The 11,881-nt window shown below is 37.7% G+C and overlaps 1 protein-coding gene across 2 annotated transcripts; it reads left to right on the top strand.

Annotated features, from left to right (window-relative positions):
• Positions 1–620: 620 nt before the first annotated feature.
• Positions 621–11,646, top strand: LOC122020343 (peptidyl-prolyl cis-trans isomerase CYP95-like). Of its 2 annotated transcripts, XM_042578235.1 has the most exons (15): positions 696–747; positions 1,563–1,665; positions 1,802–1,856; positions 3,104–3,192; positions 3,324–3,379; positions 3,497–3,521; positions 5,204–5,242; positions 6,087–6,204; positions 6,782–6,933; positions 7,082–7,448; positions 7,559–7,659; positions 8,570–8,768; positions 8,846–9,595; positions 9,697–9,774; positions 11,063–11,646. In XM_042578235.1, the coding sequence occupies exons 8-15, from the start codon at positions 6,098–6,100 to the stop codon at positions 11,409–11,411; spliced, it is 2,103 nt and encodes a 700-aa protein (XP_042434169.1). In that variant the 5' UTR covers positions 696–747; positions 1,563–1,665; positions 1,802–1,856; positions 3,104–3,192; positions 3,324–3,379; positions 3,497–3,521; positions 5,204–5,242; positions 6,087–6,097; the 3' UTR covers positions 11,412–11,646. The 2 variants fall into 2 exon arrangements, with proteins under 2 accessions (XP_042434168.1, XP_042434169.1); XM_042578234.1 differs by lacking the exon at positions 3,324–3,379 and having other exon boundaries at positions 621–747.
• The last annotated feature ends 235 nt before the right edge of the window (positions 11,647–11,881 follow it).

Genomic DNA, 11,881 nt, shown 5'->3' with positions numbered 1-11,881 from the left:
TAAATGAGCTAAACTCAAATATTTAAAAGTTTGGCTCGGCTGGGTTCGATTATACCCCTATATATAATCAGGAGAGGTAAATGAAGTCCCCTCGGGATGATCTAGTGGCTAGCACATGATGTGGTGTCACCATAAGATCTGGAGTTTGAATCTCGATAAAATCGAAATAAATACCTCCCTTATATGCTAGTCACTATTCTAAAGGCTAGTAGTCGCCTCGTGATTTACCTCCTCCGTATTGGCCTTGGGATGGGACGCTAGGGGCAAGCATATTCTCCTTTTACAGTCAATTTTGGATATGTATATAATCAGAAGAGATAGTCAAATACATAAAAATTAATTTCATGAGAATCCAAAATTCATCAACTAATTTTATCTAAAATTAACTTTGAAAAAAAAGCAGTCAACTAATTCGAACAAAATTTTGATATTTTTACAGTTGGATATCGATCTATAAAGTTAATCATAAGAATAAAATAGAAAATGGATACCTAATTTGATAATTTTATGATTTGGTAATTTCAAAGTTCGGTAAAAAGTAATTTTTTTTTAAAATTTTTTAAAAAGATATTAAAATTTAATGCTCGCGGAAATAATACCCTAGGAGCATCGTGAAATATGGAAAATTATGGAGGGTGTAAAATTAAATTTCTCTTTTAAGATCTCGCGAAGCTTTCCATTAGGTTGACACTCGCCGCTCTGAAATCTGCGGCGGCTGATCTCAGCCTCCCCCTCCGCCCTACGAAGGTAACAAATTTAGGGCTTTATGCTGTCGAATCGATTTGTTTCTATCTTGGACTTTAGAATATCCATCAATTTTTGTTGAGTGCGTCTTCGTATATTTCTCTTGCGCACCATCTCCGTGTCTTCTGACTTTAAAATTTGTGTTCTTGTCATGTTCTTGTCTATTCTTCTCTTAAAATTTGTGTTTTTTTGGTTTGGGCTAAGCTTTTGTGCAATTATGTTAGGGTTCAGGGTTTCTATACTCGTCCAGCTGTCTAAGGGCTTACATTTGACTTATTGTGTGTCATGGTTTTTGCCTGTGTAATCAGTTGTTTACTTTTTGCATGCTTTGCTCGTTGTTTGGAGGATCAATCTGCTGGGTTGTCTTCTTTTTATGTATTTTTGTTTTCCACCTCATCCTTGTTTAGAACAGACGCATATAATTTGTGCCGAGATCGTAGTGGCTTAGCATAAACGAAATCATTGTCCTTTCGTTGGTCAATTTATTAGGGAGTGTAACGTTGGATTTTCCCTTACTGTGGATATGCAATGATTTGTGCCAAGATTGTTGCAGCTAACTATAAGCGAAATAATTGTTCTTCCATATGTTATTTACTGGTAACTGTAAGGTTGGTGCTTGCTGTGGATATGCAACATCAAATGAACTATTCAGACTGTGTCTTTTTTTTTCTTCTTTTCTATGATCTCTCTTTCTCATAATGCCCATTTATTTTATTTTGCATGTTTGATTTTTTTATGTACCTCTCATGAATTTTTAGAGGACACTCTTTGGTGTAGGGAATTCCGTTTTATGTTAAATTGCCTTCTAAATGATGCAGATAGAGGTGAAGGCAAGCAAGAAAAATGGGAAAAAAGAACAACCCTATTGTTTTCCTAGACGTAGAGATCAATGCGGAAGCAACTCGTAGAATGGTGTTTGTGGTATTGGATTTATTGTGCCGCTATTAGTCTAAAATATTTTGTTTGAGCTTCTGATTCCTCACTTAGTTTAATTAGTTAGCTTTCTTCATATCAATTCATATGTTGTTAGAGGGTTGACAAGTTACTTTTTTGGCAGCTTTTTGCTGACATTGCTCCTAAGACAGCTGAAAACTTTCGAGCACTCTGCACAGGTAACTAAGTTTACCAAGGATACTAATTTTCACCATGTCAGTATTAGTACTTGTTTTTATCCACTCATGTGTCCTGTTTGTTTACACTTATGTGGAGGATAGAGACTGAAAATTTTTCGGTCTTGAAGTTTGTACTCTTAGAAATCTGAGGTTAATGATCTATGGACATGAACATGAATATGAACATGAATGCACCTATATGGCTATGTAGATGTTTCTTGGTTTCAGCTTGGACCTTTTTTTTTGGCCAAATGCACGCTCCTATCCGGTATCAAACCATGCATGGAAATAGTAGAGACCGTATAATTTGCCTTTGAAATTTATGTCAAGGCAGCAAAAATCTTGTTAGTGCTGAGTAAATCTAGCCAAAAGTTGATAGCATATATGATTTGTTAAATTTTGGAGGTTCCTTGTCAGCTTTCCTAACTTGAAATCTACTAATGCAAAAACACAATGCCTTTTTTCCCTGCCTTTCTAATCACTGGAATATGTAAGTGCCCATTCGCATGAGCAGCCATGTGTGCTGGTTCTAGACAAGTGTCACTCGAGATGGCTTTGATTCCAAGTTGTGGGACTCCTGTGATAATGCAACTGATCACTGAAATATACATTGTGCTATTTAAGATATTCTGGTGAAGTTCTGCTCACTCCTAATTCGTGTGCTCGACAAGCTTTTTGCTTCATTTATTTTTTCTTGTTACTGTTTTTAATTGCATAGATGACTGCCCCTCTAAATGAAATCAAGAAAGCAGTTTGGCACACCCCTTGTATAACTGTGACATTGTTCTTTCTTTTGTGTTATCTGTTGACTACTTGGATAAGCTAGTTGATGACTTGTTTCCTTATAAGCTGGAAATACATCCTCTCTCTTTTCATTCCTTCTGTATAATGCAGTAAGATGAATCTGTACTTTCATGGGAGTTTGATTTTTTTTTTTCTTTCAAATTTTAAAGTGTAATCATGGGTAGGGGCTAGTGGAAGAATTAATTGCCGACTTTTTTACTGCTAATATTTTTCTTCATTTCACTTTGCCTTTGTGGAGTCATCAATGTGATTACTTTCTGAACGATTGTTAGATAATCTCTCATTTGATGCAACTTTTTTTTCCTGGTTCTAAATCTTTTTAGCTGGTGCTGCATTACATGAATTATTAGATAAAAAAGGTCCTCTTTCTGAACCATTGTTACATAATATCTCAGTTTGTTCAACTCCTCCTTCATTAATTGCTTAATGACTTTTTCTTACAGGTGAAATGGGAAATGGGCCTAATACTGGGAAGCCTTTGCATTACAAGGGTTCAATTTTTCATCGCATCATTAGGGGCTTTATGGCACAAGTATGTTCTTATTTCTCTGTGGGATTTACACAGTTGTCTTTTATTATTGCTGATGCTGGTTGCCTTCAGTTCTCTTGTTGCTTCAAGTTAGATGTGATAGCCTTTTTTCTTGTCGTTTTTGCTTGTTTAAGCTGTAGGATACAGGGCAGATGGTCACGACTGCTTTTCTTGTCATATTTTTTATGAGGTTGTATATTGTTGTGTCTCATCACTGAAATATATTTTTCATCTAACTCTGTTCAGCCGATCTTTTGTGATTTGTTATAAGTCAAAGTGGTGATTGACGTGATAATTAATTTGGCAGGGTGGTGACTTTTCAAGACGTGATGGTATGCTTTCTACAGTTTTTTTTAAATTCTTTATTTTGATTGTCACTGTAGTGTTGATTCTAGGATAGAATCTCTCTATAGAGCATGTGCAATTTCTTATTGTCATTGCTGCATATTTCGACATTTTATTTGTCTAAGAATCTGGACGTTCCTTCTATACTTATATATCTTAAGATTAGATTGACCTGTTAGTCTGCTTCATATGTGATGGAAAACTGCAACTTTTTGGAATTAATCCGTTTAATAAAATCTGTTTTTGTTAACTATTTTTGCATGTTTGTCAGTTTATCTATATGGTTTAAAGCATGCTCATGAGTGCATGTGCCATTTTCTTTTCTTCTACTTGTAATTAGACACCTTTTGCTTGGCTCTCAGTTTTAGTCTTTATCATTACTTTCTCTTTGGTAGTTACCATTCAGATGCTCTATTATTATTAGTATAAGATTAAAATTGGGTTGTTGGAATTCATAAAGAAAAAGGAAAAAGGCTGAATGTCTAGAAGTCAGTAGAGTGGTTCTCCAGCATGTCCTTCATGTTTTCCTAGGATCACATTCTTTGGCATTTAGGGAAGCACGTGATTGTATAAGAAGGTTTCTACTAATTTTCTCAAGTTTTTGGTATCATTCTTTCTCTTTAATTTGTACCCACAGTTTGTTTTCCGGTTGCACATCACTTATTTACGTGCTGTGTTCGTTTTTATTACCAAGTGGAAACACTTCCTGTATTTAAGCAATTATAATAGTTCAACTTTAGGCTTGGGAAATAGAGGAAAGAATGGAAGAGTTACATATTGTACATGGATCCTAAAACATTCATACACATCCTTTTGTTATTCTCCCTGTCCTTCCCTTCCCCTCCCTAGTTATCTATCCAAGTAAATCTAGCCTTAACATTTAGGGCTATGGTGGTCAGTGTAGCAAGGTTGGGATATTACCTGAGATTGGCGGGAGGTTCTACCTATGAATTTTAGGTTTAGTGCATAGGAAATTAGATAAGTAAAGATAACTAAGAAATAATGCTGAAATGGGCAGCAATAACTATAGTGTTAAGGAAACAAGAAATGCAGAGAAATTAACTAGCTATTAAATTAGAATAGTGATTTTCAAGAAGAGGATGAACAAAATTGTTGTGAGCTTTGTTGTTGTTGTGGAATCTGGACTATGAAGTCCATGTGCTAGTTGAATCTTGTGGCGCATCAAATGAAATCCAATAAAAAAAGTAATTTTTTTGTCTTCTATTTTTTCTTTTTGTTTGTTTGTTATTGCTGTTAATTGTAAAATTGTTGCTATGTGACATTGTGGTCACGAGTTTGAGTTGTAGAAATAGTCTTTTGCAATATAGGATAAGGTTGCATACAATATACAATAGACTCAATGTAATCCTACCTTTCCTTGGAGCCTCACATTGGCAGAGCTTCGTGTACTGGGCTGCCCCTTGTTATTGTTGCTAACATTAATAAACTTTTTTTAGGACTAAAGTGAAATTTCCAAATTTTACTTGGAGATTTGATTTTTGGTGTCAACCTGCAAGCAATTGTTTTTTTTCCTTGCACATTTGTTCTCTTGCTCATTGCATTCAATACCTACATAAACTAAATTGTTGAGGTTGGTTTGAAATCATGTTTTACCATGTTGACTTTGTGAATCTAATGCATTGACCACTAACACATCCATTGTTTTCAGGAACTGGCGGTGAGAGCATATATGGTGGCAAATTTGCAGGTGACATATGTGCTTGGGCATGCTTATTTTGTCTCTGGCTACATATGTTTTTGAGAACTGTTTATTCCATTATCAATATTGTTTTCATGTCCCATCTACTTCGTTAAAAAGCAGAAAGTTTTTCTCCATCACTGCTCTTATGTTTATTCCTCAAACATATAATTGCATGTTTGTTTATGCTTATTCACTTATCATCCTGGGCAACTTTTTCCAAAATCATCATTATTCGCACAAATCCTTAGAGATGCTCATCCCAAAGAATTACAAATTGGTTCTGGATTATCAGCTTGGTGTTCAAGGATTGTCGCCTTGTTGGGCGTTTGTAACTGTGTTTGATCTGATGTGCACTGCATAGTTAGCTAATTATATAATGAAAATCTCAATACAATCTGCAACTCTTATTGAAATTTGGTTGTGATTTTCTTGTTACTGAATAATTATTGCCTACCTTAATGGTAACACTTTCTTTTTCTACATATTGCCATTACTCTTTCAAAAAAATATCTAATAATCAATCTGAATCTCAGGCTTGTTAAATTATTAAAATTATTAGTTGCTAGTTTACGCATATCATGCTTGATTGGCTCATTGTTCTTGGATTTTTAAATTTGTAACTACCTCTTTTAGCTTTAAAAAGCATGGATGATTTTTATACTCGATAAAATATTGAATATCAATTCTATGTCAAATTATGTGGTTCCACATATACATTTCTGGCTCAAACTCCTTGTTTAATCCAAATAAATTCTTTTATAATACATAGAAGTTCCTGATTCTCTGTGCAGACATGAGCATTTAAATTTGTCATTATGGTCTTCATAGAATTTTCTTGATGCTTTCCCAGATGAAAATTTTATGCTAAAGCATGATAGTCCTGGTCTTCTGTCGATGGCAAATGCTGGAAGGGGCACTAATGGCTCTCAGTTTTTTATTACATTCAAGGCGGCTCATCATCTTGATGGGTTAGTTTTAAGTTATTTGTTAATTTTGTCTCTCTTTTAACTGTACGGTATTTGAGTGGCACTTTCATGATATTTTAACATGTCTTTTATCTATTCTAGTAGTCAGCCATGTTAGCCTGCACTTTTGCAGCTTCGGTTCCAACTAAAGCTTTTAATGTGTGGAACATGAGAACCTCATCCGCTAATCACCTTTTAGATTTCAGATCATGTTGGTTATTAGTTGTTCTAAACTGCATAACCATCATGAGCAAAATCGTAAGAATGTTGCAGATAGCATCCTATTTTGCTATGCTTGAGAAATTTTTTTCTTTTATTTTTTGTTTGTGTACGTGTGGCCCTCGGGGTGGTGCGGTGGTTAAGGCATTGGGTGTTGTCACATGAGGTATTGGGGTCGAAACTCGGCGTGTTCGAGCATGCCTTCCCCCATGCCTTGGCCACTTGCACTAATGTCTAGTAGCCACCCGTGATTTATCTCCTCCGTGTTGGCCTAGGGACGGGTTGACGGGGGTGCTGGGGCGAGCTAATCGCCTTTTGCCACATGTGTTCCTTTTCTTATTCTTTGGCAAAACATTCTCAGGAAGCATGTTGTTTTTGGAAAGCTCATTTCTGGTCATGAGACCTTGAGGAACATGGAGAATGTTGATGTTGATGGTGATAGACCTGTTGTTCCTGTGAAGATTGTCAACTGCGGAGAGCTTAAGGAGAATGTGACAGTAATGCACGAAAATGGTACTCATTTTGTTGTTCAACTGTCGATCTTGTTAACCTGCTTCAATATTTTTAGCTAATATCTTTGTTGTTGTTGTTCAACTATCGTTCTTGTTGGGCAGCTCTTTTTTGTTCCACAATTTGATTAACTGTATGCTCTTCTGGTCAGACAAGAAGAAAAATACCAAATCAAAACAATTTAAGGATGCCTCTTCAGACCAGAATCACGAAGAATTGGAGCAAGGACAACACAAAAAGTCTTCTAAAGGGAAAAGGAAGAGAAAGCGAAAAAGATATTATTCAACTGAATCTGATAGCTTATCAGAGACAGACACTGAATCCTCAGACACCGATAGTGATTCTGATTCTTACACATCGTCTGTGTCCAATATCAGCAGCTCAAGTAATGATGCACGATACAGAAGGAAGAAACATTCTAGAGTAGGCAAGCACAAGCGTGGGAAAAGAAAAAGGGATAGAAAGCAGGAAAAACGACGCAGAAGGCATGAGAGGAAACAAAGACGCAAGCACAAAAGGTGGGTAATCTTGCACACACTGATCCTTACACATGTTTTGCAAAATAATTTTAAATTATTTTGTTTCTTTTAATTTTAAAAGTAATCAATATATTCTTATTATTTTCAAGGAAATTGGAGAATGAATCTGAAACAGGGAGTGGAAAAAGTGATGACCATGGAGATCACAAGGGTCATGTGGTCAAGCCCAAGATCTCTTCACATGTGTCTGGTTAGTCTAGTTTTTTTAATCTCAGAACTTTTGGGTACTTAAGTATATCTTGTTGCTGATTAAGACAGCATCAAAAAAGGAGAAAAAGAAACAAAGGAACTTATTAATTAAGAAAAAGATATGAACAAGGGCATGTGATGCGTTTCTTGGTTGTGTATGAAAGATTGTTGAATAGTCAAATTTTATATGGACAGAAGATCCAACAGTGCAGAAATTCTTAGGGTACAGTTAGACCATCCTTCTGTCTCACTGTTCTGGCCTTCATTTAGCATACTGTTTGGTAGTTCTTTTCTTTTGGCGTTGTGCATGGGTGCAAAGAACCTATTTCTACTGGAAGGTCAATCCCTAGAGTACCATAAACTTGTATACAAACTTTATTCTTGCTCAAAAAGTCAACCCTGACAACCTAAGTTCGTATTCTACTTCTATCATCATCCTCAGCATTGTGAGAAAAGATGATTTGCTCAGGTAAAGGAGCTGGCTGGCTTCAACCTTTTTATCTTCTTTTGCAAAGGAACTGTGACTGGCTTTGGCCTCTTTTATCTTCTTTTGCAATACTCGAGATAACACTACAATTTGCCAAAGCCTTAGATGAAGGTTGATGAACCACAGTTACAGCTACAAGTAGAGTCTTGGAGTTTTTTTTGTATACATTATTTTAAACTTGCATATAGTTCAATGGAAGAATGGAGGGATAAGATCCATTGAGAATTAACAAGAGGGGAATATAAAGAAAAAGTCTAGTAAACACACTCAAAGAGATTTAAGAGATGAATATCATTTGACACAGAGTCCATAATTCCCAATAGTTGGGACTGATATGGCTTGATGATGATAATGAAGATGATGTTCTATCTTGAGCTTCACTTTTCAAATAATATTATTTTCCTTGCTTTCTGTTTGATGTCAGATGGTAAGCAATCACCCTTGCTTGTCAAGAGAGACACCACTGCCAATGACGAAGGAGTTATACCAGAGAAACTTCATAGAGAAATGACCAAGTTCCAAAAAGAAAATGGAGAGCTCCAGAGCAATGGTATTGCTGAATCGAAGTCTGACAACGATATGGATCAGCTCGCGGGTTCAGAAGATCTTTCAAAGAAAGCTAGGTCTCTAATTTAATATCGAACAAACTTTTATATAGTTTCCTTTGTACTGAACTGGTATTCTATTGGTCCTTGGGCAGAAGGGCAACCACGAGCCCAAATCGGTCGAGGTCCAAGAGTATGAGTATAAGTCCAAGAAGCCCTAGTCAAAGCCAAAGTCTGAGCCCCAGAAGATCAGTGAGCCGGAGCCCTCCCAGGAGAGATCTTAGTGGAAGTCCTATCCGTATAACCCAAAGAAGCACAAGTAGAAGCTCACCTCAGAAAAGCATAAGCAGAAGTCCATCTATACAAAAAATTGATGGAAGTCGAACTATCAACAAAATTCCAGCTGACCAGTGCAGAAGCAGAAGCAGAAGCAGAAGTGCAAGTAGAAGCCCAGTAAGGTCCACACAGCAGATAAATCCAAGTGGGAACCTAGGAAGGTCTCCTATTCGAATAAGCTTGAACAGAAGTCGGACACAGGAAAAACAAAGCAGCACCAGTCGAAAATCAGGAAAGTTGCTGCAGCACAGAAGCAGTAGCAGGAGCCCAGTGAAGGCTAGGAGAAGTGTAGGCCGCAGCCCTGCAAGGTCTATCAGTAGAAGTCGAAGCCCTGTACAGACCCAGACACGAAGAAGCAGCAGGAGCCAAGGGAGTCCTGTTCACTCACCAGCATTCAATCGTCGTAGGAGCTTGTCGAGAAGTGTTTCCCCTGAGGGTTCTCCTAAACGGGTTAGAAGGGGCAGAGGTTTCAGTCAGCAATACTCTTTTGCTAGGAGATACAGAACTCCATCTCCTGATCGTTCTCCAATTAGATTACATCGCTTTGGTGGAAGAAATGACCGTGATAGGTAGTTTGATATCATGCCAATTAATTCTCTGTTAATTTTAGGCTCATTGTTCCCTTTGATGGTTACTTGTTTGCCATTTTCAAACCTATTTATCTTTTCAGGTTTTCAAGCTACAGAAGCTACCACAACCGATCTCCTCCTAGACGTTATAGGAGCCCTAGAGGAAGAACTCCTACAAGGTATCGTCACTTTTTAAATATTAGCATGCTATAGATTCTACATTTTAAAAAGAAATGATCCAGTGCAATATGCTAACAAATTCTTGGATATGATTCATTTGTTTCTCAAGTATCAAATATCAGTTGGGGAAATTAGTTAGGTTTGGGCCAAGGTGGGTTCACTTTGGCCAGGTTGAAGGTGGAGGCTGATGTAGTCTGCCAAATGTGGGTATTGGTCAAATAAGGTAGACTCAGCACAGCTGAGCAGAATGAGGTTTGAGCTTGGGTTGTTTTGGTGAACAATGGAGTGATGGTAGTTGAGCTAGTTGGGCTGAGGTGAAGAAAAATAGGGTGAGGCTATTGGTGAACTTAAGTGGACAGAGGCAATAAGTCACTGCTTGAGTTTTTATACCAAATAATTAAAAAGGTTTCACATGGCCTAGGCTTCCATACGGGATAGGGGATCCTTGTGGTAGGCTGGACTAAAAGGAAGCCTAGAGAGGGCAGCCTTTAGAAGCAAAAGGTTGGGAGAGGACGCTTCGCTCTTATCTTCTTCCCGTTTGAATAGTACAAAAAGAGGGATTAGCATTCTGTAGAGTAAGCCTGAGAAACATAGTTATAATGAATTCATTTCTCAGATCACAACAGTTAATTTCTGTAGCTCCCATCCTGTCCTCTCTTTTCCTTAGTTCCAAACAATTACTTATAAGAATTGGGCACCTCTTTCTTTGAGTATCTTGTCCTTTCCATCTCTTTCTTGAACCTAGAACTCCTTGTCCCTCAGGCCCGGCTGTGCCAGGGAAAATAATAGAAAGTGTATAGATTCTTTCATGCGTATTCCACTTGGCTGGGAATATAGCTCCAGTTGGTAGAGTTCCGCTCTTGCAATTGGGTCGTTGCGAGTATGGGTTGGATGTCTAATCGTTTAGGTGGTAATGATAGTATTTTATGCCTGAACCGGTGGCTCATTTTTTCTAAGAAATGGGGAAGAGGATCGAAACATGCCATCGAAATACTACTAAGATAAAAAGATGGGCTGTCAGAGGTAGGATGGGTGTGTCTAGCTTCTCCATCTCCTTGGGGTTTTTGATTCTTGACCTTTTAGATAACACGTTTGTGGAAGGTCAATTGGAAGTGTTAGAGCATTCACACCAGCTTTCTTATCCAAAATACATAATTTAGGGTAAAAAGTTATTTTATTAAATTTGGATATCCACTTTTCTTCATGCTGAGTTTCTTTTTATCGTAATCTTCTACTGTGCTTTTTCTGTTGATTTTGAATTTAGTGGGTCCTGTATCATGTACTCAGGTACAGAAGTCGGAGGAGTCGTTCTCGAAGCGTATCCCGCAGCCCTGTCGGCTACCGTGGTCGAAAAAGAGGTGGTCATAGCATTAGCCCAGCTCGCAGCCGTTCACCACCCCGAGACAGCATTCGCTCTGGGAAACAGAAATCAGTCTCACGAAGCAGAAGCCCATCTGGATCAAGGTCCAGGTCCAAATCCAAATCCAAATCAGAGTCGCGGTCTCGCTCTTCTCCAGAGACTCCCTCCCCAAAGCCTGTCGGCAAGGACCAGTCAAGCTCACCTCCGAGCAGTTCTGATGGCAAAAGATTGGTTTCATACGGCGATGCCTCCCCTGACTCCGACCCCCCGAAATAGAACAAAAATCGAGATTCATTCAAGTTCTTAAACTCAAAGACCATCCCTTACGTGGTTCAAGAGCAGCACTTATTGCTCAGTTGTTTACTTATAATTTTATTGTGTTCCCATGCTTTAGGACCTGGATTTTGGACAAGTTTCGTGTATGTTTACCCTCAACTTCTGTAATATGTAGAAATGCTCACTGTACCCTCATTTTTATGGTTCTAAATTTCTAGTATGTTGCTATTCTCTAGTCTTACATTAGTCGTAGATGAATTTGGAGAGGATATATTATCAAAAGATGATGGCTCTCATCCGGGCTCTTTTTAGAATTGCCCCATGCGATTTGGAAGAGGAGTTATGGGAGTTTTGCCTAGTATAGTGACCTGTGATGTATGTCGTATACGATGAAAATTAATTTCATGATCTATTGCAACAAGTACCAGTTGTGTAAATGCAAGGTTTAGTAGAGAGAAAAATAGAAGGTA

The sequence above is a fragment of the Zingiber officinale genome, chromosome 9A (assembly GCF_018446385.1).
Source record: "Zingiber officinale cultivar Zhangliang chromosome 9A, Zo_v1.1, whole genome shotgun sequence".
In the NCBI taxonomy this organism is placed as follows: domain Eukaryota; kingdom Viridiplantae; phylum Streptophyta; class Magnoliopsida; order Zingiberales; family Zingiberaceae; genus Zingiber; species Zingiber officinale.
This window is presented reverse-complemented; position numbering and strand designations above follow the sequence as displayed.